The 25,856-nt window shown below is 36.2% G+C and overlaps 3 protein-coding genes across 4 annotated transcripts; 1 reads left to right on the top strand and 2 right to left on the bottom strand.

The window, feature by feature from the left end:
- Positions 1–1,787: 1,787 nt before the first annotated feature.
- Positions 1,788–11,010, bottom strand: LOC104890391 (hypothetical protein). Of its 2 annotated transcripts, none has more exons than XM_048643515.2 (6): positions 10,738–11,010; positions 10,057–10,218; positions 9,737–9,795; positions 7,751–9,478; positions 3,391–3,544; positions 1,788–2,913 (listed from the first exon to the last, which is right to left on the bottom strand). In XM_048643515.2, the coding sequence occupies exons 2-6, from the start codon at positions 10,157–10,159 to the stop codon at positions 2,327–2,329; spliced, it is 2,631 nt and encodes an 876-aa protein (XP_048499472.1). In that variant the 5' UTR covers positions 10,160–10,218; positions 10,738–11,010; the 3' UTR covers positions 1,788–2,326. The 2 variants fall into 2 exon arrangements, with proteins under 2 accessions (XP_048499472.1, XP_048499471.1); XM_048643514.2 differs by having other exon boundaries at positions 9,737–9,801; positions 10,738–11,004.
- A 2,122-nt stretch (positions 11,011–13,132) lies between these two features.
- Positions 13,133–20,159, bottom strand: LOC104890390 (ATP-dependent DNA helicase Q-like 1). The gene is made up of 10 exons (XM_010675859.4): positions 19,980–20,159; positions 19,011–19,393; positions 18,332–18,619; positions 17,473–17,636; positions 17,173–17,269; positions 17,057–17,100; positions 15,703–15,817; positions 15,274–15,627; positions 14,808–15,032; positions 13,133–13,680 (listed from the first exon to the last, which is right to left on the bottom strand). Exons 1-10 carry the CDS (start codon positions 20,092–20,094, stop codon positions 13,570–13,572), a joined length of 1,896 nt encoding a protein of 631 aa, XP_010674161.1. The 5' UTR covers positions 20,095–20,159; the 3' UTR covers positions 13,133–13,569.
- Positions 20,160–21,771: 1,612 nt separating this feature from the next.
- On the top strand, positions 21,772–25,738 carry LOC104890389 (hypothetical protein). Its single transcript, XM_010675857.4, has 12 exons — positions 21,772–22,051; positions 22,454–22,484; positions 22,561–22,608; positions 22,699–22,746; positions 22,944–22,991; positions 23,112–23,156; positions 23,248–23,318; positions 23,414–23,910; positions 24,021–24,181; positions 24,276–24,377; positions 24,548–24,698; positions 24,886–25,738. Exons 1-12 carry the CDS (start codon positions 21,963–21,965, stop codon positions 25,170–25,172), a joined length of 1,578 nt encoding a protein of 525 aa, XP_010674159.1. The 5' UTR covers positions 21,772–21,962; the 3' UTR covers positions 25,173–25,738.
- Positions 25,739–25,856: the final 118 nt, after the last annotated feature.

Consider the following 25,856-nt stretch of genomic DNA (forward strand, 5'->3'; position numbering starts at 1 on the left):
TTAAATTTTGCAACTAAATATTCCTTTTTCAAATTTGAATTTAAAAGGTACATGTTCTTTTACCTTAAGCGTACATGTTCATTTACTATATGTTCTTTTCATTATAACCTATGTTCTTTTATAAATACAGATTTACATGTTCTTTAATTTTAAGTCGTGTGTTCTTTTTTAAAGTAGAAAAGTTGTCGAAAAAAAATCGTGTTCTTTTATATAAATGGTATGTTCTTTTTGGGTGCACAATGAGCATGGTGCACCCTGGTGCATAATCCACGCTTTGTTATTTTGCTTATTGTTCATTAGAAATGATCCAGGTGAGTAAAATATACTAAAAAGAGTTCTAATTGAGCAAAAATTAGTCTTAGATGTATTATCAAGTATCAATCATATACACAATATACTCGAATGTAAGATGAATGAACTCCATAACAAGATGCTCTTGTTGGTCAAACCTCAACTGGACATTGTATATGGTGTATTCTGTATTTGGTGTCTTTATTTTGTTTACTTCCTAATTCATTTATGTCTTATTTATTTCAATGGAGTCAAAAATAGTTACCGATTGTTTTTTGCATGTCATTTTTCATTACACGCCCATGTTTCTATATTCAAATTAATTAAGGAATAGATGCTTCACAACAAAAGATGCAAATATAAGAAATTAAGAAAAGAGTACTACCTCTGTTTTTTTTTAATTGTTACACTTATACTTTTCACGCATGCCGATGCACTACTTTGAGCCTTTATATCTCTAATTTTGTATTTGTAAAAAATATAAGAACTACATATTAATAAAATACATACTAATACGAATCTAACAAGATCCCACATGACTATGTTTTTATTCACGTATAAATCACAAACGAGGGTCAAAGTGCAATTTGTGAATAGTGTAAAATGTCAAAGTGTAACAATTAAAAAGAAACGGGGGTAGTATTATGCTAAAATATCATGCAGTGAACAATTACCATACAACTAATAGGATGATTATTGGGGTGTGTATTTTTCACTTTGCAGAATAAGTGTCAGGTCCGATAAGTTCTGATCAGGTTTTTAAATTAACAATTAAAAATAAGTTTCAATAAAAGTCAATGAAGTCTAATAAGTTCAATTAAAATAAGTTCAGGTTTTCTCATGTAAAGAGAATGCATCCTATACGATCATAGGGTATATGATCATAAAATTTTACCTATTAGGAATGATTAAGATCATATTTTATTAACTTATTCTAAAGCACTAGCTTTTCCATGATCATAATTAACATGACCGCTTAAAAGTTAGCAGTATATGACTACTGATATACTGATAATTTTTTAATTGGTCATGAAGCATAAAGCATTTGGAATGAGTACTTTTTCCCTTATTATAGAGGATATCCTTGACTTAGTTTCTTATCCTGATTGTGTTGTTTGATCTTTTATTAAACACATAGGTAACAAGGTCGCTCATTTATTAGCCCATTTTCAACCTGTTAAGGCGGGTGAGCACATTTGAGACCATGGTTCCCCTCAAAGAAAAAAAAAAGTTATCACTATATGACTATCTAAATGAAAAAAACAATCAAAAACTTCCCCCAAAGAACTAATGGGATAGTTTATCTAATGAGATAGGCCCAAATCAAAGGCCTTCTTTGGTACTACTATCTTTTCTCTTCCCAGTTCCCATGGATATAATCATCACTGATGAATAAAGTAATAAACCACATAACACAATCCCGTAAACACTGGTATTTTTTGGGGTACAAATGAAGGAATAATATCATTAAAAGATTCTCTGAACAACTCTTAAGATGCCAAATTAGTACTATCCTGTTATAAGCAAATGCAGGACCACATTACAATCAAAGAGGCCAAGAATATAAATTCTACCCAGTACTATTAGTTTTAGTATGATTTATCACTATCCCAGCTTGGATTAAGTGCTTCTTGCATCATTATCACACACCTATATCCATTGCGCACATACCTGTCCATCTATTTCCTGCTCCCTTCTCTCGAACATCGTTATCTAATAAGATTCTAGTCCTCATTTTATCGAAACGAAAGACGCCTCCAACTCCTGCTACTGGCGTAAGAGCTACAGTTTGCTCTTGTGAAATGAGAAAGTCCTGTTAAATATGCATTTGAGGGAAGTTCTGATGCCAACATCGGAGTCGTTTATAGCCTGAAATAAGGAGCCATTTTTCATTGTGCAAATTTCTTTTGAAAGAATAGCTTCATCTACCATATTACAATTAGGAAAGATGTAATAAGATCAACTGAACGATCTGTACTTCTAGACATTGTACATTAGGGTTAGATGTGTTAAAAAGCTACTATCTAGAATAACTCTATACAGTTAGATCAGCAACGAGCTCGTCGATTAAATATTCTACTACATCCTCCTCAATCTCCATACCCTCTTCTAGTGATTCAATTTCAAAATCGAGCCATCTTCCATGCTGAGTACTCATATCCCAGTCCACAAGCTCATCTACCATTAAGTTTCCCATCTTTTGCCAACATATAATCTCCTTAAACACTTCCTCAGTTAACCACTCATTCTGAAGCAGCATTTCCCATTTAGCCCATAATTTGTAACTTCCAAGAAAAGCACGTTCATACTTTGTATTAACACTTTCAGTAACACAATCGAACAAGATTTTCCGTTCAAGCTTTGAACATGGTTCTGCATATCTGGCTGATGTATTAATCAGATTTTCCAACAGATCAAAGAGATCAGGGTCTATGTTTCCACAATCCTCATCCAATGTTAATCTATTCAATCCTGCATAGTGAAGCATGTGTCTCACGTATTCTAATTCCCAATACGATGATGCATCGGTAAAATCTGCCTCATCTTCTCTAGGATGGACACTTTCACTGGACATGCAGCTCATAACTTCCTGAGATTTAGGTGATGTAGGCTGAGCATTTCCTGCAAACCAAAAAGCAATTTGGCAAAATTTCATTATTTCTGTCCACTTCATCCCTTAGATTTGAAATATGTCTGTAATTATGCTCATGTAATTTTGATATCTACAGGGAAGCTACTAGATTTTTGACGAGAGTGCAACACTGAACTATAGAACCCACAATTTGATAACTTGTCATACAAGTGAAATAAAAACAACACATGTTTGATGTGATATCTGATATAATTTACAATGGACATGAAATCAACACATATCCAAGCAGAACAAAAATTCTATTATTAGAGTTTTATACATAAGAAAATAATGAAATGCAGTGGGTTCTCCTTCATTGAAAATTATAGAACAGATCTATACTGCTTTTGCCTAGCAAATGTTGCTAATATCCGAACATGTTTATTATTAAGATTATCTTATTGTCAGTTATTAAATATGTTAAAAGTCGAACTCATAATTAGACTGTATGGTGGGCAAAGCTTTACCATGAGTGACATCGGTGGCAGTAGTTGACGACATCCAACTTCCCGACATTGAACATTCTGCAATTGAGATGTTAGGATGTTCAATATGAGATTCTTCACTGCCTTCAACTCTGTTAGTGCTGCTAGCACTCTGCTCTTCAATACCTTCAAAATCCTTTACAAAATGATAGGAGTCAAGTAGAATTCTTGAGCTTAAAGTTATATTGACAATTATTAAAATATAGAAATAAAAATATAAGTAACAATAATGAAGATGCACACTGAAAAAAAATTCAATCTTTTGCAGACAAGAGCACATCAGATACCAACAGAAGAATTTTGTACAGAGTAGTCAGTAGATAGTAACAAGACATGCATACTGTCAGGGTGAAAGGTAAAAGGAGGTTAAATGGTAGGAGTTAAGACTTTATTCATAAAAGACATACTATTGGTGTGAAACAACTTTCCTTCATCATTGACATGCCAATTGTCTTGGATCAACTTTTAAAATGCCGTGAAGCTTCTATCCTTTAAATTTAAAGGAATCACTCTATTACTGTAAACAATAAACAGAAGGGGAAAAAGAAAAGCATGGCAAACAGCTTACTCTCTTGCCCTCATTATCCTCATTCCTTAAACCGATCTAAATTATTTGGTCTTCCATATTAAGTGAACACCTTAAACTAAGCACTTCAAAATTGCATATATGTGTTTAACTGAAAACCAGTGTTAACTCACTTGATATATCCCATGCTTTTAACTTTTTCTGGGATCAGAGGCTGCTTAATGATAACAGAAATGGTCTTTTTCGTAGGTGCAAGGGCAGGAATGTGTTATTTTGATACTCTCGATGGCTAACAGCTATAGGCAGGAAACTTTTAGACAACAAGGGTATACATATTTCCTCTGTTTTTTTCAGTTGCACCGTTCGCCATGTTGGGTTGTTTTCTTTTAGTTGCACTGTTATTCTAATTTTGGCAAAGATTTTTTGATGCTATCTTACCTTTTTACCTTTCAACTATTCCTTGTTTTCCCTAATGAGAAAACTAGTTAGATGGGCAGAGGGGTCCAAATTCCTTCTCTCTCTTTTCTTAATATTTGTGCAAAAAGCATATGGCGCAACTAAAAGAAACGAAGTATATGCTAGTGCCTAGTGGACTGCAGTACCTTGTGCAAAGCAAAATGCTAACAAATCTCAAGTTTCAGATGGAACTTTACTTCTGATTCCTCAATGTCTAGTCTGGCTATCAACTAAACATATTGCTTTCACTTGTACTAGGATCCTCTCCTGACAGTGTGATATATTTACCGCCCTTTAGGCAGGGATTACCAGACATGAACTTGCTCACTGGAATCTATATCTTTGCCACAACATTTACCTTACCATGTACTAACTGTGAGATTTATTTCCAGCTGGATGACACACATGTCACTCTTCATGATAAAAAATTACAAACACCAAGTGCAAGAAGTCTTCCGTGTTTGATTCAAAAAGGAGAATTACTTCAGACTACAAAGACTATGATGTATAAACCGTTTTAACATTTTAGCTCTATAGTGGCATGCTGTGAAAACAAAAAAAGGAGCATTTGCTGATACATTCTTGAAGGGTGAATATCTAAAGATACAACGATTTGCAGTGCCAGCCTAAGGTAGTGAAATTACATGAAATTTTATTCTGTAGGAAGCAAATACAGTCGTTTAAGTCACTACTATGAAGTATGAACCCAAACATATAGCACTATTCCGGTCTTTTCCCAACTAATTTACGAGGCCATAAATGATTAAATGTCAATATGAAGCTGCCTAATCTCTTTTACATGTCTTCAAACACCAAGATTCCTGATCTTTCCTTTATTCTCAATCCCCATCTAAGAATATAGAGCAAAGTGGTACTTTTCAGCTAGAAAAATTAAACTGTAGTTGAAAATTTATTAGCTATGATGCCGCAGAGAAGCACTGTAATAATGGAAAAAGTTTAATCAAACGAGCAGCTAAGACACAAACAATGTGTATTGCCTAATTCCTAAGTTATCTGGATTACATGGATGCTATAAAAATCAGGGAGAAAAGTAGAGGGTCTATAGCGAAGAAATGCCTGAAATAACACAAAAAAGGGGGTTGACTTCATGTCCTTTTGCACAGGACATAGAAAATGAGGAACTTTACAGAAGAATCAGTCAAATGACTATCAGTTAAAGGTCACTCTTGAAACCAACTTGCTCGTGACCTTCCACGCTAGGCGATAGAAATCCATAGCTATTTGTGCTGAATTTGACTTCATTAAGAAAAGTAAGAGCGTGAAAAAAATAAGATGTCATAAAATCCGGGGGAAAATCCCTCATATCATAACCCCTTCTAAACTCTTTCCTTCAGATGTCTTTGAGGCAAACCCTTTTCAGAAAGAAAAGATGGGAAACTGTAAGGACACATGTCATGCAAAGGTATATCATTGATAGTCAACACTGTGAACATACTAAGTTACTTTTTTTAATATTATCTTTATCATTGACAGCTGCCCTTATGGTAAGAAAGACAAAATTGGAAATTTGAGTTTTCAAGGTGGCATATATAATAATACAGTTAAGAATTTCATGTACGGCTATATATGTAGAGAATTTTGGATACTTTGGTGGAACTCAGTTGGCTTGGCCCTCTGAGTTATGGCGAGTCGAACTCTTTTACAGGGAGCAAAGAAAAGAGTAACAATGCAAGTTGGTGGGTGCCTCTGCCTCAGTTAAGCAGTCCATATGATCCAGCTATTGAACATTCTATCAAGCAACTCAGAAGATGTAGAAATAGCTCCAAGGTAACTATCAAATTGGGGATGGATATTCAACACAAATATCGTACACAGGCAAACCAGCACATAAATTGTAATAGCAATCCAAATTCTGCAAGAGCTTGAAGGTAGAACTGGAAATGTCATCCAAAGCACCATTCATATAAGATCTTTTTAAGTGGAATTGGAAGAAGTTGCAGTTCCATAAAGTACTATAAAGTGATCCTTGGAAATTCCTGATCATGGATACTTGCTTTTGTATTTAACCCCAAAAATCACTAACAATTCTTTTAAAGTTAGCGAAGTTCAGGGGAATCACTCAATCGCTAGGCAAAAATACCAATAACATGTACCTTTTCCCTTGTTCTTTTCATAGGGAATTAAGTTGGAGAACTAAACTATGTGAGAATAGAATAGCGCCACAGTTACAAAATTTTCCTACACTGCAAGATGTTCTCAACCATGAAAACCAATAATGACTATAGACCAAAAACTTAAGAGTTCTTTAAGCAACTAGAAAAACAAGTAAGTAAACACAATACAATTCGGTGACTACTAGAATCCTAAAAGTATGACGAAAAAATGGAGTCAAACCCACAAGTTACTCATTCTATCTAATCTTCTTGAAGAAATAAATAAACTCTTGATTCCATCTCTTACTCTTACTCCAGCCCACTTTCTCCCTTAAGATCTTCGTTCACACCTGCAACATCAAGGAGTGCTCTACTAGCAAGTAAAACCAAGAAGAGGCCAACTCCAAATCAAGGACATACCACTTAGCCAGTCTCTATGTGTATATAATGCCAACCTGCAACAGCAAACTCTTTAACTCTAGAGCCAGTGTCTAGGTGAAGTAATGCCACCCACCTCCTTGATGTCCTCTCTACCCCTCCCACCTCAGTGGGCTCTTAAAGGGTGCAATAAAAATGATGGTGAGACATCAACTGCAAAAACTAACAGCTGTAGGATGACGAACAACTATTTCATCAATAGCTCCTGCCTCCTACACCTAATCTCGCTACATAAACATCATGGGTCTTGCAATCATACATTCATACCATAGAATTGGGAGATACGAGGATCGAAATCCCCGAGGGAAGGGATCTCCTTTTTACAGTTATCAGAATACATAAATAGATAAATAAATCTTCTATGATTCACTGAGGTACATATTGTCAAGCATTAAGTTCTTCAAATTTTGTGATATAATTAAAAGAAAACTGGCTCGACGGAACTCTTAACTACAGTAATAAACTACAATAGTTTTCATGTCAAAGAAAGCGATGAGAAACATATGTTTTGTGTAAACATCGACCTCTTGTGCCTGACCAAGTGATGAAACAAATGCAAGGGAGATGACCCCAAACATAAGTATTAAAGAGAGCCAAAGACATTGTCAAGCAAAACAGTAATTAGCTACAAATCTCATTGCAAGTATAAGCACATCCTTTTCATTTTTCAAAAACTTACATATATAAAAGCCAGCCTTTTTTAACATGAGGAACACTGATAAACTCGAGATGTTTTGAGGATGATATAAATTAATGCATAAAACATGTTCGACAGAAAAAAAACGACAAGCAGTGGCCAGGAGCATACCTCCCAATTCTGGCTTGATTTAGTTATGATAGACGAAGAGCAATCATCCTCACATGTAGCACTTGTTTCTTCTTTATCAGACCAATCATCATAATCCATTGAAGAAGGGGCCACAACATCATGTGATAAAATTGATTCAGACAGAGAAGATACAGTGTTGGTATCTGGATCTTCCGTCATCAAATTAGATTTGGTTGACCCAATTTTGTCGGTTAATTCCCTGAGCTTTTGCTCCAAAAGAAGACTTAAAGAACCACTATCAATCAACTTCAATCCTCGTCGTGGTGATGAGGAGCTTGTATCACATTGAGCATTATCATAAGAATCAGCACAAAGAGGACGATGATTAATTTCAGGGGCAGATGACGAAGACTGTGATCCAGCTTTTTTTATGGGAGAGGTAAAAGTAAAGGAAATTACATCCATGTCCTTCCTTGAGTTCCCTTGAAATGATAGATCACATTGTACAGCTCTCTCATCACTGTTTTCCAGTACTTTCTCTCGTAAGCCGTTATCTTTGTTTGAGCACTGCTTGCTTTTTGAGATATTCTTCATTCTATTCAGCGAAGGCCTCCTTTCACTAACACCATTCCGTGGAGGTTTTCGGTCCATTGCACTAGCTGTCACAACTTTCTTTGATCCATTTTCAGCATTCACGAATACTTTACTTACAATTTTACTTGGACCAGCACAATTTTCCCCAGGTAAAAATTTTCTAGGGTGCTGATCAGAAAATGTATTTTTGGCTGTTGATGGGTCTTTGCGAGAAACACTGTTCTGCTTTTCATTGTTTTGTCTCAGCACACCAGAACTCTTCTTCCTTGAAGTCCTAGTTGGACCAGCCTTTTGTGTATTTGTCTCCTTTTCTTTGAGCTTCTTACGCTCCTTCTGCTGTTGACTCCTACTGTCACCATATGCTGAACCAACTTTTTTGTCCATATTGGCTTTATCTTGAACAGCCAAAGGAACTGACTTACCTTTATTTTTCGCTTTCAAGGAGCTGCTTGCTTGTGAACTCATAATGTTTTTAAACAAAGACTTACGACTAGCCCTATCAGATGTTGTTCTTCTCACTTGCTCTACAGGGGCAGACAGCTTTGGTGTCTTCGAGGACTCAGGTAGCCTGGATGATCTCTGTGCAGCATCCATTCTGTCTTTTAGATCTTGAATCCTAAATGACGATGAAGGAGAACCCACAGACGGAACTTTGGCCCTCCCAGTTGGCTGAGGAGCAGAATCAATGATTCTTGCAGCTGCCTCCATTATGTAAGCTGCGTCCTTTGTAGGTACGAACCCTGGACTCTTGATTGGAGACAAGAGCTTATGATGAGTAATTGAAATTGGTTTGGCAGACCTTGGAGGCAATACCTCAGTCTGAAACCTCTCAGGTGGCCGACCATGAACCTTGTTAACTCTTGAATCCACAGAATTCCAAGGCATACCTTCCATTCTGCTGGGTGCATAGCTATAGCCCATCATATGATGCTCAAGTTCAAATGGAGTAGCACCTCCAGGATAATAAGAATTCTCAATAGCATGAGTTTCATAAGATGCAAAAGAACTTGTCTCACATGAAGTTGTAGTAGGCATTGAGTCCAACCCCATAAGCCTGGCAACCACCCCTGGGGCTTTTTTTCCATATCCATCATCCCCAATTACTGATGATGCACAACTATAGTTGCCACTTCCTCTGAAAGAAGAACGATCGCCATTCTCAGACAGCTCCCTCTATATGAAAATTATTATCAGAATTTATTGTCATTCAGTAACAAAATAAGGTTAGAGGATAAAAAGGTTGGTCTGGGGGTCCAAACATGGGTATGGCACTGTATGAAAGGATGTAAATAAACATGTCCATGCCATGTCTCTATGGCTTGCGAGTTTATCTTGGTGCAATGAAAAGCTCTCATCTGATTAAGAAACTAACTATTTATGTGCATCTGAGGCCTGAACAAGAGAGAACGACAGAGAAATAGTATAACTTACCAAAAGATACTGAGAAATTGCCAAATTGTCAACACTTTCCTTCCCTTGGCTAGATTCTTCTGCATCTAAATAGGCCGCAAGCAGATAAGAAATGACTAGCCCAAAAGGAACATACATAAAAATATAACAAAAACAAAACGAGATTATCTCCATTTCCTTGTCCATGTCCTAAATCAACAGTTGCCAATTTATGAAGTTCAAAATAAAGGCAATTTTCGAATCAATACTAGCTTATGTGCCATGACTCAAAGATAGGAAACGGAGAGAATCCTAATTTAACAAAAACAGCAAGGAAATCAGAAAGAGGCAAATGCAAATACCAAATGATTCAGAACTGTTAGAGAACAACTTCTTCCGGGATTTAGCATTCCAATCGAACAAGTAGAGGAAACGCCCCTTCGAACGTTTTCCTTCAGTTGCCATCTCCACCCACAGTCCACAGCACCTTTACATTAACTTAGCATCCCAACTCAACGCTTTCTCTGCAATAATTAAAGTTTCATGATGTTTCAATAACAATATCTAGAGGTGATAAAAATTAGCTAGAACTTCATCTTAAAACGTAACAACAGCAAGCTCCACATTCTACAACCCAAATATTTCACTCCAATACTCAATTTTTCCCAGACTAACCAACATTATGAAGCAATAAAACAGATATCCCTAAAATTTCACATTTCCAACCCACCTCTAAAACCAAATAAATACTTCCAGAGCCTATGAAAATTAAAACCCTAAATCAAACAGCTCATAAAATCACAAATTCACTGGTAAAAGAAACCAAAAAAACTCAAATCACCAGCTACATTGCTCTATTTTTCCTTATAATAAGCTCCTAAACAAGAAAAAGACACAACTTTAATCCAAATAAACTAGAACAAAAAACACCCAACAACTAAAACTCAAAAACTTCTCTGATATAATAAACATAAGCCCAGAATTCAAAAAAAAGGAATTAAACGAAAATAACAGAAATTAAAAGGGTTTCCCAGAAATCTTACACAAAATAAAACCCACATTTGCATCAGATCAACAATGCAGGATTAGGGTTTTTTGCACAGCAAGAGGAGAGAGAAAATGAAAAGAGTTGCCGTTTCTGGTAAACGAAGACAGAGGTTTGAATGAGCAATAACTTGAGGGAAGTAGTAATGAACAGTCAAAAGTAGCAAAAATGGTAGTGGGATTTTCGATTGAAAGAGGTTTAATGTTTTTTTCCAACTTTTTTAAACATAATTTAATTATTTTTTCCCTCGTAAACAAGAATTTTTTGTACTATTTTAGAAACTTTTTAAATTAAATAATTCTTGTCTCTGTTTAATTTGCTTACTTGTTTGAATATTTGATTGGCTGGCTGCTTAGCTGGTATTAGGACCCCCCATTGAGTCTTCCCCTATCAATATGTTGTTAGGTGTCAAGAATCAAAAATTGATAAATTAATTTTGGTCAATATATATAAGTCATAAGATCATATGAACCACATTTTTTGTTGGTTTCTTGACAATTTATTGTTTCAATTTTTGAATCAAGGATAAGCTTAGCTAGACACCAATAGGAAAAGAACAATTATTTCAACATTGAAAAGCAAGTTATGAAAGAATGAATGAGGCATGTTGGCCATAATTTTGTTTCATTGTTTAGAGTAAAGAAAGAATATATAATTTATATAAAATATAAATATTTAACATGTAGATATTTTTTGATATATAAATTAGGTGATTAAGATTAATAAAAAAAATTACATTTGATGAAAAGTTGTATTTTTTGAACTTATAATTTTTTTTAAAGAAGATAGGGTTTTAATATAGTAAGTTGTAAAGGTAGAATATAGCTCACTTATGCAACTTTGATCATCTAACAATGAGTTAATCGAACAGTATATGTTGTAAAAGCTGTTTTGATAGCTAGACTTCAAGAAGTAACATCTAGTAAAAAAGATATTTCGTTGCTACAATATCTAACAACTCACTCCGTTTGGTTTTATTAAACATACCTCGTATACGCTATAGTGTACTAAGAGTCTAAGAGGTGTACTAAAAGGAAGGTACACAACCAAACTTGCTTGGTGTGGATTCACCTTGTAACCTGAAGGTCACAAGATTAAATCCTCCCAAACTACGATACTTGGGGTAGAGATTCTCCTTACCTTTCCCCATATTCTCAAGTTTTTGGCCCACAAAAGCTAGTCCAAGAACACCATGCGGGTTGAGATTTAAACAGAGTCATTCTCCTTATCTTAAAAGAACTAACAGGAAGGTACATATGTCACTAGATATAAAACACACAAATTTAAAAACAACGAGGCAATTGTCTAGACGGATATAGGAGGAGGGATAAGGATAAAGGGAATTGGATAGAAAAAAAGGTCTGTTTATTTAGAGGGAGGGGTATTAGGGGGGGGGGGGTAAGGATGGGGAGAAACCACCCCCTTAGGCCTTATCCCAATAAATCTATACCTAGGAGGGGATAATATAAGGGGGATAAGAAAATGAAGAGAAATATAATCTTACCCTTCATGAAATGAAGAAAGGAAGATAGAAAGAGAGATTTAGTACGGTATTTTGGTTAATTTGATACCCATCTTAATTTTATTCCTAACTTATACCAAACAAGAAAAGACGTATTTTCACCTTACTGCATCCATCAATTCCACATCCTTATCCCACCCTCTTATACTCGTAATTCATATCCGTCGTGCCAAACGTCTCGCAAATGTCAAAAGCGTAAGAGCAATCTAACGCACGTGAGCACAAAGAAACTATTCAATTGTTTTGTAAAAGTAAATATTGTAAATATTGGCATTTGGCACTGCTATCAATTGCAGACAAGGTTGTTGTACTACTATTTCAAAAACTCTTAGAAGAGGAAATAAGAAGGGTAAGGGGAATCCTCATCCTAGAATTCCTCCTAATAAGATACTAAGATTTTTTTTAAGGCAAGGAAAAGACACCCTAACCGGAGCAGAACCTCATACCAGACTACCAGTCAACCTGGCTCGGGTTTACAGGCAAGACCCCTTGAGAGTAGGGGGATGGTAAGGGGAAATCCCCACCCTCCAAGTGCCTCTAGTGGAGTTTTGATCCCACAACCTTAAAGTCGTAAGATACAAACCAAACCACTAGATCAAGTACTACTTGGTAATAAGATATGATCCACAAATTATAACACTAATTTGCTTGGTGTTTGCTACTTAGGTCGATCATACTTTACAATCTACTAATACAAAGCATGCGGTGACATGATGTGTCAGAAACAAATTATTTACTTAGCCTGTGCCCTGTGGTGGTATAGATCTGCTGCCCGTCTTAAATTCTAGATTCAATGATTCGTCATTGTCATCATTGAACTCACAAGTCACACCACACCTACATAGGTCCCTCATTTTGACTGTTAAGCAACTGATGAAATGAAAATTATACGACATACTTACAAACTTACAAGACAATTCGCAATGACATGATTATCACAACTTCTAAGTATGGTACAGCTACAGCATCACTTCATATGAGATTCTAATTTGCATAAAATAATTCAGTTTATAACTCGGTATTCTACCATGGGTATAAACACTTGACACTTCTATAGTTCTATCTAACTTATACTCGGTAAAACTCAGGCTATTGCACAATCTTAGCACCTATATAAGTTGATAGATATCGGTCTCGATTACTTGTAGCCAAGTCCAGGTTACATAGTGAAAACTGAGCTCGAACCATCTGTAACAACTCCAGTACGAGCGAGAACTGCATCACATGGCTACAGCACAAAGTTTGTGGGATAGACAATCTCTCAAATCATATATTGTCTTGGTCAAAAATGAAGGCTTGTCATTACTCTCAAGCAGGGTTTTTCACACAATTATCACAAGGATTAGGACCATATTTACAACCATTTGGATCAAAAGATTCGCCAAAATGCTGAAGCAAGGTTTTTCTCCTGCACTCGTCCTGAAAAAGGTTCAGAGGCATAATCTATCAATTGTTTCCAATTTCTGTGAAGAACATTTAATGTTTGACATAAAAATAAGGGTTTTTTGTCAGAAACAACCTTTTAAAAGTGTCATTTTGTCAGAAACAACCTTATAAATTTTTTTTTTGTGAGAAACAACCTTTAAATGCGATTTTCTTGTCAGATCAGACCCATTGACCATTTTCTGGTATTGACTAGATTTTTCCGGCGAAGACTTTTTTTTTTTACCCTCTTCCCTCTCTTTTTCCCTCCAATTTCTTCCTCCCAACCCCACCCCAACCTCCAGCCTCACCCCATTCTCCATCCTCCATCCTCCATCCTCCATCCTCCATCCTCCATCCTCCATCCTCACCCCATTCTCCATCCTCCATCCTCACCCTCTCGCCTTCTCCTTCGCACAAGAAGCCACCACATCGGCAGTGGCCGGAAGCCTAGGGAAGAGTCCCCTATTTCAAACCTAAAGAAACCATTCTCTCTCTCCTCTCTTTCAAATGTCATCCCCCATTTGAATCTCTTGTGAACTTGTTATTTCATCTCTTTTCTCTCATTTCACCATGGTTGCACAAAAAAATTAACTTGTTGCCATTAACTAGTAAGAAACCATGGCCTCCAATGTTGCTAACCTAAGAAAATCCCCCCTCCCCCCACAAGCTTGTTGCCATTAACAATAAGAGTGGAGACAGAAAACAGAGGCGACAAATTTGGGAGAGAAGGAAAGAGGATGAGCAGCAATGGCGGTGTTCAGTGGCACTGTTCAGCGAGGTGGAGGAGAGAGAAGAAGAAGGCGAGAGAGATGATGCGTGAGAGAATGAGGGGTCAAGGAAGGAAGTGAAAGAGAGGAGAGATAATGGTTTGCAATAAGAAATTGGAGGGAAAAAAAGAGTGAAGGGGGTAAAAAAAAAAAGTCTTCGCCGGAAAATCAAGTCTTGGCCGGAAAAAATCAAGTCAATGCCGGAAAATGGTCGAAGGGTCTGATCTGACAAGAAAATCCCATTTAAAGGTTGTTTGTCACAAAAAAAAATTTATAAGGTTGTTTCTGACAAAATGACACTTTTAAAAGGTTGTTTCTGACAAAAAACTCAAAAAATAAACATGGTTCACAAACCTTCAGTTCACAGTACTCCCGCATTGTTTTAGCTTGAGCCATTGATTTCTTAAAGCTGTCCTTGTTGTAACTTTGTCCATTTCGCAACATACAAACAACTCGACTGAAATCCTTCTTCTGATACAAGGCAATACACTCTGCAGGAAGATTGTCTCTCCCTGCCCTTCCAGACTCTTGGTAATAGCTTTCAATTGATTTAGACATCGTATTATGGACAACAAAACGCTGTACATGACCACAAAGCATCCATTAGATGTTTTTTGAAGAAGACGAGCAATAAAAATACCCCAAAAAAGGCAATAGAAGTAAAATATTATAGAAGAAGCACTAAGACTAAGGAAAAAGCAGGAAGGAATAGCTTTTCTTAACAATGAATGTCATCCCCAGTTTGCATTATGCAAGCAGAGTTAGAAATTTTCATCAGAAATTTAAGTCACATGATCAGAATAACTCATATCAGACTTACCACATCAGGTTTATCTATTCCCATTCCAAAGGCAATTGTAGCACAGACAACTTGTACTTCTCCTGAATGCCATTTCGTTTGAATGGAAACTCTTTGACGAGCTGCTAAACCAGCATGGTAATGCACTGATTTGATCTTAAATTTCTCATTCAAAAACTTCGCCACTTCCACACATTCATTCTTTGAAAGGCAATACACTATACCACAAGAATTGTCAAACCCATTCCTAAGTAGTTTGCCAAGCTGCTCGAGTGGTTCCTTGGTCTTAGCAATAACTTTATATTTCAGATTGGGTCTATCAAAACTTGTCTCCAACACAAGAGCACGAGGTATTTTTAATGCACTTAATATGTCCTGCAAAAGATTTCTCAAAATAAGACCATATGGCCACGCACACAAGAGCAATTTAGTTGATAGGATTATTCATACCTTGCGTACAGAATGAGTTGCTGTTGCAGTTAAAGCCATCACAGGGACAGTTGAAAAGTGCTGCTTAAGACATCCTAATCTCCGATAATCTGGACGGAAATCATGGCCCCATTGGCTAAACACAAGTAAGCAAGAGAGAAATAGATTGCAGTTAAAGTATGGTAAACAACTTAAAATTTCTTCACTGCAAGTAGTATAACAAATAATGAAGCCAAAACAAAATGTTAAACCAAAGTCAAAACTACCCCACTAAGTCACCCTACACTAATTATCTCACACTCATGATTCATAAAAAGTTCAAAATTCTACTAAGATTGTTATCAGATCCAGTCACTTAAATATTTTCCTCTTCGATACCTCACATTCACTCGCTCTGATAGCTTATGCGGCACAACAGGTATGCCTTTTTATGCACAATCAGCAGGTATCTTACTATGATGCATTGAAACGCATCCTGCGCTACATACAGCCTACAGGGCACTATTCGTTGGTGACAATCTTATTTCGTGGTCCTCCAAGTGTCAACCTACTCTTTCTCGATCGATTGCAGAGGCAGAATACCAAGGTCTCGCTAATGTTGTTGTCGAATCTTGTTGGCTGTAACTTACTACTTGAGTTACATTGTCCCCTTTGGCAGGAAATTCTTGTTTATTGTGACAATGTCAGTGCTATTTACCTTTCTAGCAACCCTATTGAACATTAATGCACCAAATGTTGAGATGGATATTCATTTTGTTTGGGAAAAGGTTGCGTCGGATCAAGTCTGGGTGCTACATGTTCCTTTGAGGTATGAGTTTGCAGACATCTTCATGAAAGGCCTAACACGACAACTATTTTTGGATTTCAGATCCAGTCTTAGCATTAATCTTCCTCCCGCTACGACTGCGGTGGTGTGATAGATAAATCTGTTCAAGAAAAAAGAGTTCAACACTAAGCCAAGAGTCAAGTAAGAAAGAATGAGGTTACTCTCCAAATCATTTTCCTTGGTACCGATCATAATATTCATATACAATTGCACCATTGTTAGCATGTTGAGTATCAACCAATAAATCCCAGCATTTAGTTACTAGAGTTTCCACATCTCTCAAACAGAGCAACCAAGATTTCCTCTTTTCTCTTCGAGTTGCAACAAATAATAAGGGTAGCTTTCACCATGATTTACGTCATGCTATTCACCACCCTAGAGATCTGAACTCTGTCCCCGAAAAGTTAGGACTGAGGAGGCATCTTCCACGAGAAATACCCAATTAGATGGTCATCATGTTACCAATTTACAGATACTAATTCCAACAGCGTGTGGAACATAAGCCAGCAAAGTTATTCTTCATAAAATCTATTCAGGTAAAAGGCATACCTTACGCAGTGCGCTTCATCAACAACAAACCCCGCCAGCTGCCCCTGTGGTTTAAATGTACGTCATTATCTCTTATTTAGAAATTTCCTGCTACAAACACAAATATATAAACTCACCTGTTGATGCATACATCTTAAAGCGTCATAAAACGATGCATTTCCAGAAACTCGTTCTGGAGTTACATACAAGAGCTTACATGAGGGTTTGGCTTTCCTATCCAAAATCAAGGGAAAAACATCAAATTTTAAGGTAAACAGATCCATACTAACCAGGCTTGGAAAAGCAAACAGTGTAGTACATTAGGCTATAGCAAGCCACAATAGGCTACATAATATCTAACTTAACAAACGACAACTGTTGCGCAAGCCTACTGCATGAATAAAATTCCCAACATAATCAAGAAAAATAATTGTTACCTAAGCTCTTGAATGATCGCTGCAGCTTGCGAAGGGCTTTGCTGAGAGTTGAGAAAAGTTGCAGGTACCCCATACTTGAGATTCAGCGTGATTATTTGATCCTGAATAAGAGAAAGCAGAGGGGATATGACAATGGTCACACCTGGTTGTAGAGTCGCGGGAAGCTGTAAGAACACGCAAACCGTCAGATTAAAACTTATAATTACATTGAAACTTCAAGCAGCAAATCAGTCAGAAGTGACAGCGTTAGACATGTGGGCCAGGAATATACAAAACCTCCATTATGGATCCTATCCAGGTATACCCATCTCTAGGTAAGGCCAAAATCTACTCGTTTGCTCATTTGGAAATCCCCATATGACAAAATGAGTCCAAAAAAAAAATAGTTTTGGGTGTACCTAGCTTGTGCTGTTGTGCATAATAGAAATTTCAAGGATATATTAACAATTGTGCACAGCAGACAGACATGCACAGACCACAATTAAAAAATTCCAAAAAATTGGAATGTGCATCCAGTTCAGAACTTTCAAACTAAATTTCACAAAATCTTATCAAATTCTTTGTCACTTAAACTCTTCGACTTTACCTACAACATCAATAACCAATGTCAGAGACATATCTGACCCTTAAGGTAACTGTAGGAAATGGTTACGATCCTTCAATTGCAGAAGAGGTACACAGGTAAGTAAAAAAATCATGTACCAGATACTTTGCATGAGTCCAACTTCCTAGAATGTCAGGCCAACCTAGATGAAGGTGACAACACGTATCAAGTATCTATGTACATAAATCACAATATTCTAACCACATAGGCAAAGACCGTAGAACTGTAGAAATTCATAATACAAAAGAAAATCACCTGGTAGCACAGACTTTTCCCCCCTCCTGTTGGCATGAGAATAAAGCAGTCTTGCTTTTGGACAAATGCTTTACATGCCTGGTGTTGCAAAGGACGAAACGATCTATTACCAAATATGACGATATTAGCTAATTCAAAATCATCCAAAGCCTGTAATTCTTCGTAACTTAGCATTCCCTCATTTCCACTCGATGGACAGCTTTCTTTTGTAGGAATGGCAGGGGAACTCCTAGCCCTTTTCCGCAATAACGATGAGCCTGAATCGTGAGTGACACTGCTACGACACTCCTTTAATGTACCAGAATTTATTAGTAGTTACACTTAATGTAAGATAAATGATTAAAAGATCAAACAATTTTCTTCTCAGAAACTTCAGCAATTTGGAGCTAGACATCATGAGTGTGTAGGAAGCAAAAAGACACTAGTTAATAGTTCGATTCTCTGAGAGAACTTGTGGTCTGTGGAAGAAATTACTGAGGAACTATCTGAATAAGTTTAGCAGCTCTTTAACTAGCCTCTTATCATCATTTCCATTAGTTAACATCATACACAAAAGCAATATAATTATCAAGTTTGATGCTTAACAAAGGATCATCTAAGAGATGTTGCCAGCTACATGAGTGGATGCAGTACAAAGCCAGATCTTGCTAAACATTCGAAATCTTAGAAAACATCTTACCCCAGATCTTGGGGAAGTCCAACAGCTGCTGTTATGATGAAGATCCATATGTGGTGAGGACTTAGAATTCCTGTTTGCAAAAGTTTCAAACTTCGGATCCTCATCTTCACTGGAAGAATCTACCATCAGGATGTTCTGATGTGTCTGAGTTCTAGGAGAATCTTCTATCACATGAGCACTACTTCCTGGAACCTCCTCGTCTTCATAGTCAACTTCATGAATAGGAACTTCTTTTCCCAACATGCTGCTTAGAGCACCACACGTTTCAGTTTCCATAGCTTGTACATCATCCCATTCTTCAGTATCTTGCATCGACTCAGCCAGCATTGCAAGAAAATCATCACCACAATGCTCCACAGTGATAAAATCTTGTCCATCTTCACCTTTAACAATTTCATTAATAATATCTATCAGATAGGCGAAGTTAAGAAGGCAATTTTCCTCTTCCTAAGAGCAGCTTCCTCGTCCCACCCTCGTTTTATACAACACATTACATTACTAACTACTATAACTAAAAAGCATAAGATACCGTGCTCGAGGCTTGTAGACACACTATAGGCCACTATTGCGAACTTACAACTGTTCCATAAGTCCAAAGAAGGATGTAACATAAGGATGTCCATAATCAGTTGATCAACTTTAAGTTTAGGAAATAACTCCTCTCATCGTCAATTGGTTTTACGATGAAACCTCGCATCGCCCTCATTCACAGGTAGCTCCGGTGTATTAACAATTAATCAACAATTCAACACGAGGCGACACAGAAAAAAGAAAGCAGCACGAGTATTGAAATTGATAGTATATTCAAATCAAGAAAAACACTTAGTAGCTGGAATTTCCAAAATTTTCAAATCATTTCTCCAGTTACATAGATACATAACTAAACATCTGATTGAAAACAAGATAAATAAGCAAATAAAATTGTTAGGGTTTCGAAATGAAAAGAGAGAAAAAGGTGAGAAATTATACCATAGAGATGAATGAGACGATCTAAGCATTTGTGAGCAGATTGTTCGTCGAAGCCACATCCGATGGCCAACGTCACCAAACGAATTTTCTCAGTGTCTGCATCGCTGGCCTCCATTTTTGCGGTGCTTCAAAGTTCAAATTTCTTCCTCTTACTAGGAATTAATACCAATTTCTCCCGCCATTCTCCAATTTTAGTGTAACGTTGTTAGTTGAATACGGCGACGTTTTGGAAGGTTGGAAAGTTTTAGAAACGCAATTACAAGTGTAATGGTCTGTTCTCTTCGACATAAAACAGCTAAACTGAACTAAAATGAAATGAATAGTGATATGTGAGAGTAAAAGTATTGTCAAAACCTGAACTGAACTAAACTAAGTCTATGTTTGGCAACATTGACTAAAATGGAGCTTAAACTGATAAGGTGGCTAAAATTGATAAGTAGCAGCTGGAACTATTAAGGTGTTGAAACTGATAAACTAGCTGATTGCATAACCTATTTGGTAATATTATGTATAACTGTAGCTGAATTGAACTGAACTGAAAATAAGCTGGGGAGAACATGCCCTAATTTATGCTCATTATTGGCCAACCTATTAGAGTACCCAAAATAAACTCAGCCCACAATAACCATAAATGTCTGTAACACAAAACCAACCGTTTATGGGCTACCTAAGGACGTGCAAGAAAAAATTATAACCTTACTTGTATGGTTATAACCATCAAATTTTTTATGTTATCCGTTATAAAATATAAGACATGTACGATATTTGAGATCGAATTTCGATTGTTAATTACTCTCAATTCATGTTGATAAAAATAATAAGAAAATAATGTTATTAAAGTATTTTTCAAGACGAATTTAATGGTATAATTTTTTTTTAACAGTATAATGGTATAATTTTTATTTATAATATAGTAAGAGACATTAGTAGTCAAAGCAAAATTTCATAAAGCGTGAATGTCTTAGATTTGAAACAGATGAAGTATAAGTTAATTAACCAAACCATTAAGGTTGAAATTAGTTAGCTAAGAATGACAAATAAGCAATCATGGTTAGTTGGTTACATTTTCTAAAAAATATTAACTAATGGTTAATATTTAAATTTATAGGAATTATTTATCTATACTGTATTTTTGTGCCAATATGACAAAATTAATAATTTTGGTAGCGATTAGCAATTTGAGTAGTTGTTAGCTTTTAAAGTACCTATTTAGAATAGAAATGTTGGGCAAAACTAACCGTTAAAATTGAAATTTGAAAAAGACGATAAAGTTGTACCATTGTTTTCGACTCCGAATTTGTATGGTTTGACTCTTTTCCCCAAAGCATTTTAGCTTTGGCAGAAATTGATTTATTATAAGCTACTAACATGTTTCCGCTCAAAAAAAAAAAAAAAAAAAAAATTAGCTTCATAATAAAATAAAATGCTTATTTTCAAATGGAAGTTACATGTACATTTAGAAAATTAATTATTTTTTCAACAATCATCTCGTTAGCTTTCCCTAAATAACAAGTTGGGGACTTTTTATCATACACCCGAATATACCAATTTCCATCTTCCTTTCAAACCAACGGTCCCTACTGTCCCTACCAGTTTACAGTATTAACACTCACCCGGCTAGCTGCCCAGGCTCGAAGAAAATTCTCCTCCTCTATAGCTATTAACCATTCATTAAAAACTGAAGATGGACGACTTCAACATTTAAAATTACTACTAGTCAACTTAATTAAAATTCACTATTTTATAAGAAAAAACGAAAAGACAAGCATTGTTCCATGAATTTTCCTGATCATTTCTAGTCTACTACTATGTAATGCAGCAGCAATGTTACTAACTTACTAATTACTATATGTTCAGTAGTTACCTCACTTTCATACTTCACTAGTATTATAAGTTCTCTCCTAAATCAGCTTCTTCTTCTTTATATTTATTTTTGAGTATCTTTGTACCTTAATTTTTTTGTCAAAATATAAGCAAAAAAGAATGGATTTGGGAGGAAATATTAGCGGATACGAAGAGAGCTTGGATAACTGGATTACTAATATAGATGTTGAGCAGTCCCATAATACAATGTTAGTAATTTATTTCCCTTACTATGTTTTCTTTTGTTCTTCTTAGTTCGACTTTTTTTTTGTCGTTAAAAAATAATACGGATTGATAGAGTATAAATCTATTCTTGGGGCCTCGACCAATCAACTTGTGTTTTTGGTTGAGTTGGTCCTCTGATATGGTATCAAGAGTCAGCATGATAAAAAGGTCACATGTTCGAATCTCATCCACCCCTTCTATCTTGGGCTCTTGCGTGAGGAGGCGTGATAGAGTATAAATCTATTCCTAGGGCCTCAACCATCAGCTTAACTAGGGAGTAGTACATATTGTTGTCGTTATTGATTAATTTATGATTAATATTATTCTGATGGGTGTGTACAAACTTGACATTTTACTCCTTTTCAATGATTTATGCTATAATGCAGATTTTGTTCTTCTCAGCAATTAGGAGCAGAGGTTAGTACTGCTAATTTTAGCTCATAATTAGTACTATACTGAATTGATGTGGTGACATTATGAATATAACTTATAGGTTGAAGAAGCAGTGAAGAGATCAATTCAAACTTGTATCCCAAAATTGGTACTTCATATTTCTTAATTATTATTGGAGTTGAAATTCCAAAAAGGATTTTATCTCTGATTTAAATCATAATTTATGCTTTGCTATTAGGTTGAAGAATCTGTCAAGAGTGGAATGCAAACTTTAATATCACCAATGGTACTGTTGCATACTCTAGTTAGTCTCAGACTCTCAGTGTTACCTAATTCACCTTTTGAATTCGCCAATTGCAGGGGAATTAGCGGATTAGGTAACACTGGTTAGTGGTTACTCTAGTATATTTTTGTGGTTCTTTGTGAGAAAATTATTATAGATTTAAAAGATTTTCTGTTTTCAATTATGTGTTTCACTTTCAGGTTGAATATGCAGTGCTGAAAGGAATTCAAGCTTCAATTCCTGCACTGGTACCCTTACACTAGTTCATAGATTGTCTGAAACTATTATTGCGAGTTTACTTATTGGCTGTTCCATTTTATTTTTACCTCTTAAGTTCAAGTTTGATCATAATTTTCTGTTTAATTCAGGCTGAAGTACTGCATAGAGAAATGCAAACTTTAATGCCAGTAATGGTAATCTTTAGAGTAGTTAGTATTAGTTGTTTTTTTGGTTCTTTGCTTGTCCCTGGGTGATGAGCTGATGATGGTGATCCTGTGTCAATAGGTTGAAGAAATGAGGAAAACAGCCGCCTGTCTGCCCTCGTTGCAGTCCTCTAATCGACCTTCAACTTCAAGGTATGGTTGATTTTGCAAACATTTGATCGCCGTACTAATGTAGATGATGAAGCATTTTGGGTTTTTATGGTCTCTATGTTGTAAATAACTTACAGACCATTGCTTCTTGTGGAACATTCACATGCACCAAGGAATTTGAAATTGCACTTTGAGCTCCAAGGCCCACCATTTGAAAAAATATTCACAGGGAAAAAGATGTTAGAGCAAGGAATCTTGTTTAAAGTATGTTTAAAAGATGATTCTGGGAAAATTGTAGAAGTTGGTGCTGAATCTTCCATCAAAATCAAGATTGTTGTTCTGAAAGGTGATTTTCCAATAGAAGATGGAGATGACTTGACTGGAAACAGATTCCGCGAGCATATTCAACAACAGAGGGAAGACAAACCACCCCTGTTAGTTGGAGAATGTAAAATGACTCTCAGCAAAGGAGTTGCAGATGTTGGTGACATTGCATTTACAGACAACTCAAGCTGGGTAAGAAGTAAGAAATTCAGATTGGGGGCTGAAGTTGTGAAAAATGTTCACTGCAGAGGAGTGACTATTAGGGAAGCAGTGAGTGAAGCTTTTAAGGTCAAAGAAGGTCGTGGAGAGTGTAAGTGTTTTTCACCTCACATGCACTTGGTAACAAATGTAAACAAATAGATTCCGCTTTCCTGTTTTATTACCTCAAAACTTTGGTTGATAAGTAATGTGTTGCTTCAGCTTACCAGAAAAAGAGAACTCCAGCTCTTAATGATGATGTATGGCGTTTGAAAGGCATTGCAAAAGATGGAAAAATCGACACAAGGTTGAAGGAGGAAAAGATCAATTCAGTGAACGATCTGCTACAACTGTATCTTGCAGATAAAAACTCGCTTAAGAAAGTGAGGATTGTTTTCTTTTTCTGCAATAGGCTTGGTGCTGTGGTTAGTGATGATTTTCCATCCTAGTTTTCTAACTTCTGTTTCCTTCCCATAGATTCTTCATGTTTCAGACAGAAAGTTTCAAGATATTGTCAAACATGCTAAATCAGCATGTCCGAATATTAAGCAACCTATGGACCTTACCGCTGCTTATGGGGTATGTTAACTATGCCTAATCCATCAAAAAATTGAGTAGTATGTACAATAATACGCCATTGATACAAGTAATTTTGTTACTTCCACATGTACAATGATACGGAACTGATTAAAGTGCAACCATAATTATGCACCGTTAACAGATTATCTATTCATGACTTTGTTCTGTAGAGAAAAGATGTGATGCCTTTTCCATGTGAAGATCCAAATGAACTGCTTAACATTTCTGCGACAAAGTATCAGTTGATATCTCCAACTTATAACATGAACTCAACTGCTGGTTCATTTGCAAATATACTTTATGATGTCGCAGCAAATCCAGGTATGAAGACACAGGGGGGAACCTAAATGAATCAATAGTATCTTTCCAGTTAGGGTATTGATGTATGAGTCTTATTGTAGTTTTTGTAAAAAATGCCAAATAAGAATTCCTTTTTTCCCTTAGATCTCTGAACCATGAATTCATATGCTGAAATTGCTCTAACATTTAGAACAACCATGTTGTTCAGGTAAGTCAGGGGTGCAGCTCAATTCTACAGCAGATAGGTTTGTGTCTCAACTACATGATTTCCTAGATTCATCACCGGAGCTTCCATCGAGTGCTTACAACATGAACCGTGTTGAAGAGCTAGAAAATGAACTAATGGCTTGTACTAGGAACACACAACCTAGTACTACGCGTGGCTTGAACAAGCCCAGATGGCGTTCAGTAGGAGTTGCATTAAGGTTTTCAGTGTTCAGGATTGTAATGAACAGACAAGCTTCCAGGGCACGAAAGAAGCAGAAGGTTTGCTGATACTTGTCCCACAAAATATGTCCTTTACCACTTTCGTTTTGAATAAGAGGAAATGCAAAGAAACGGAAGGAAGGGAAAGGGAGAGGAACAAGATCCCTTGTTTGGATAAGGGGATTCGAGAGGAGAGGGAAGGATTCATATCCTCTCCCTCTTTAATACATATCATCTTTCCAATTACGAGAGATTTGGAGGATAATGGAGCTCTATCTTTCCCCTCCGCTTCCTCCTCTTTCCGTTCCCATCCTTTACTTCATATGTTGCAGTCCAAAGTGTAAAGAAGTTAATGGCTGAGTTTCTGATATGAAAGAGTAAAAAGTTATGCTTGTTACTTCTGCTGCCTGCTGGAAAGTGCAAAATTGTGGAGATCTTTTCATACTTTTATGCTGTTAACCTGTACTATGCGTTTTATTTCCTAGTTTTCAGTAGGTAATTATAGCCGTGTCTTAGAAGATGTGTCGTAATGCCATTAGCTTCTTGCTAATATTTACTAATCCTGTACCAAGATTTCTCAGCTATATTGAGAGAGTATGAATTTTATCCATTTATGTAACAATTGGATCACCAAACTCTAGTTTTCATGCACTCAATATCTTAATCTAATGGAATATTCAAAGCTTCCCACTTTGACCACAACACTTGATTATGGAAGTTATAACAAAGGTAAGACTTATCATGATGTTATGA

This window comes from Beta vulgaris, chromosome 4 (genome assembly GCF_026745355.1).
Source record: "Beta vulgaris subsp. vulgaris cultivar EL10 chromosome 4, EL10.2, whole genome shotgun sequence".
NCBI classification, from domain to species: Eukaryota; Viridiplantae; Streptophyta; class Magnoliopsida; order Caryophyllales; family Amaranthaceae; genus Beta; species Beta vulgaris.

Coding starts and splice junctions, on each gene's coding strand:
- LOC104890391 (XM_048643514.2), bottom strand. CDS start 10,159: ATGGCAACTGAAGGAAAACGTTCGAAGGGGCGTTTCCTCTACTTGTTC. Junction 9,479..9,736: donor CAATTTCTCAGTATCTTTTG/GTAAGTTATACT, acceptor ATTTTCATATAG/AGGGAGCTGTCTGAGAATGG. Junction 2,914..3,390: donor TGCCACCGATGTCACTCATG/GTAAAGCTTTGC, acceptor TTTGGTTTGCAG/GAAATGCTCAGCCTACATCA.
- LOC104890390 (XM_010675859.4), bottom strand. CDS start 20,094: ATGGAGGCCAGCGATGCAGACACTGAGAAAATTCGTTTGGTGACGTTG. Junction 19,394..19,979: donor TCGTCTCATTCATCTCTATG/GTATAATTTCTC, acceptor AAATTGTTAAAG/GTGAAGATGGACAAGATTTT. Junction 18,620..19,010: donor GGACTTCCCCAAGATCTGGG/GTAAGATGTTTT, acceptor GGTACATTAAAG/GAGTGTCGTAGCAGTGTCAC.
- LOC104890389 (XM_010675857.4), top strand. CDS start 21,963: ATGGATTTGGGAGGAAATATTAGCGGATACGAAGAGAGCTTGGATAAC. Junction 23,157..23,247: donor AAACTTTAATGCCAGTAATG/GTAATCTTTAGA, acceptor CTGTGTCAATAG/GTTGAAGAAATGAGGAAAAC. Junction 24,182..24,275: donor ATAAAAACTCGCTTAAGAAA/GTGAGGATTGTT, acceptor TCCTTCCCATAG/ATTCTTCATGTTTCAGACAG.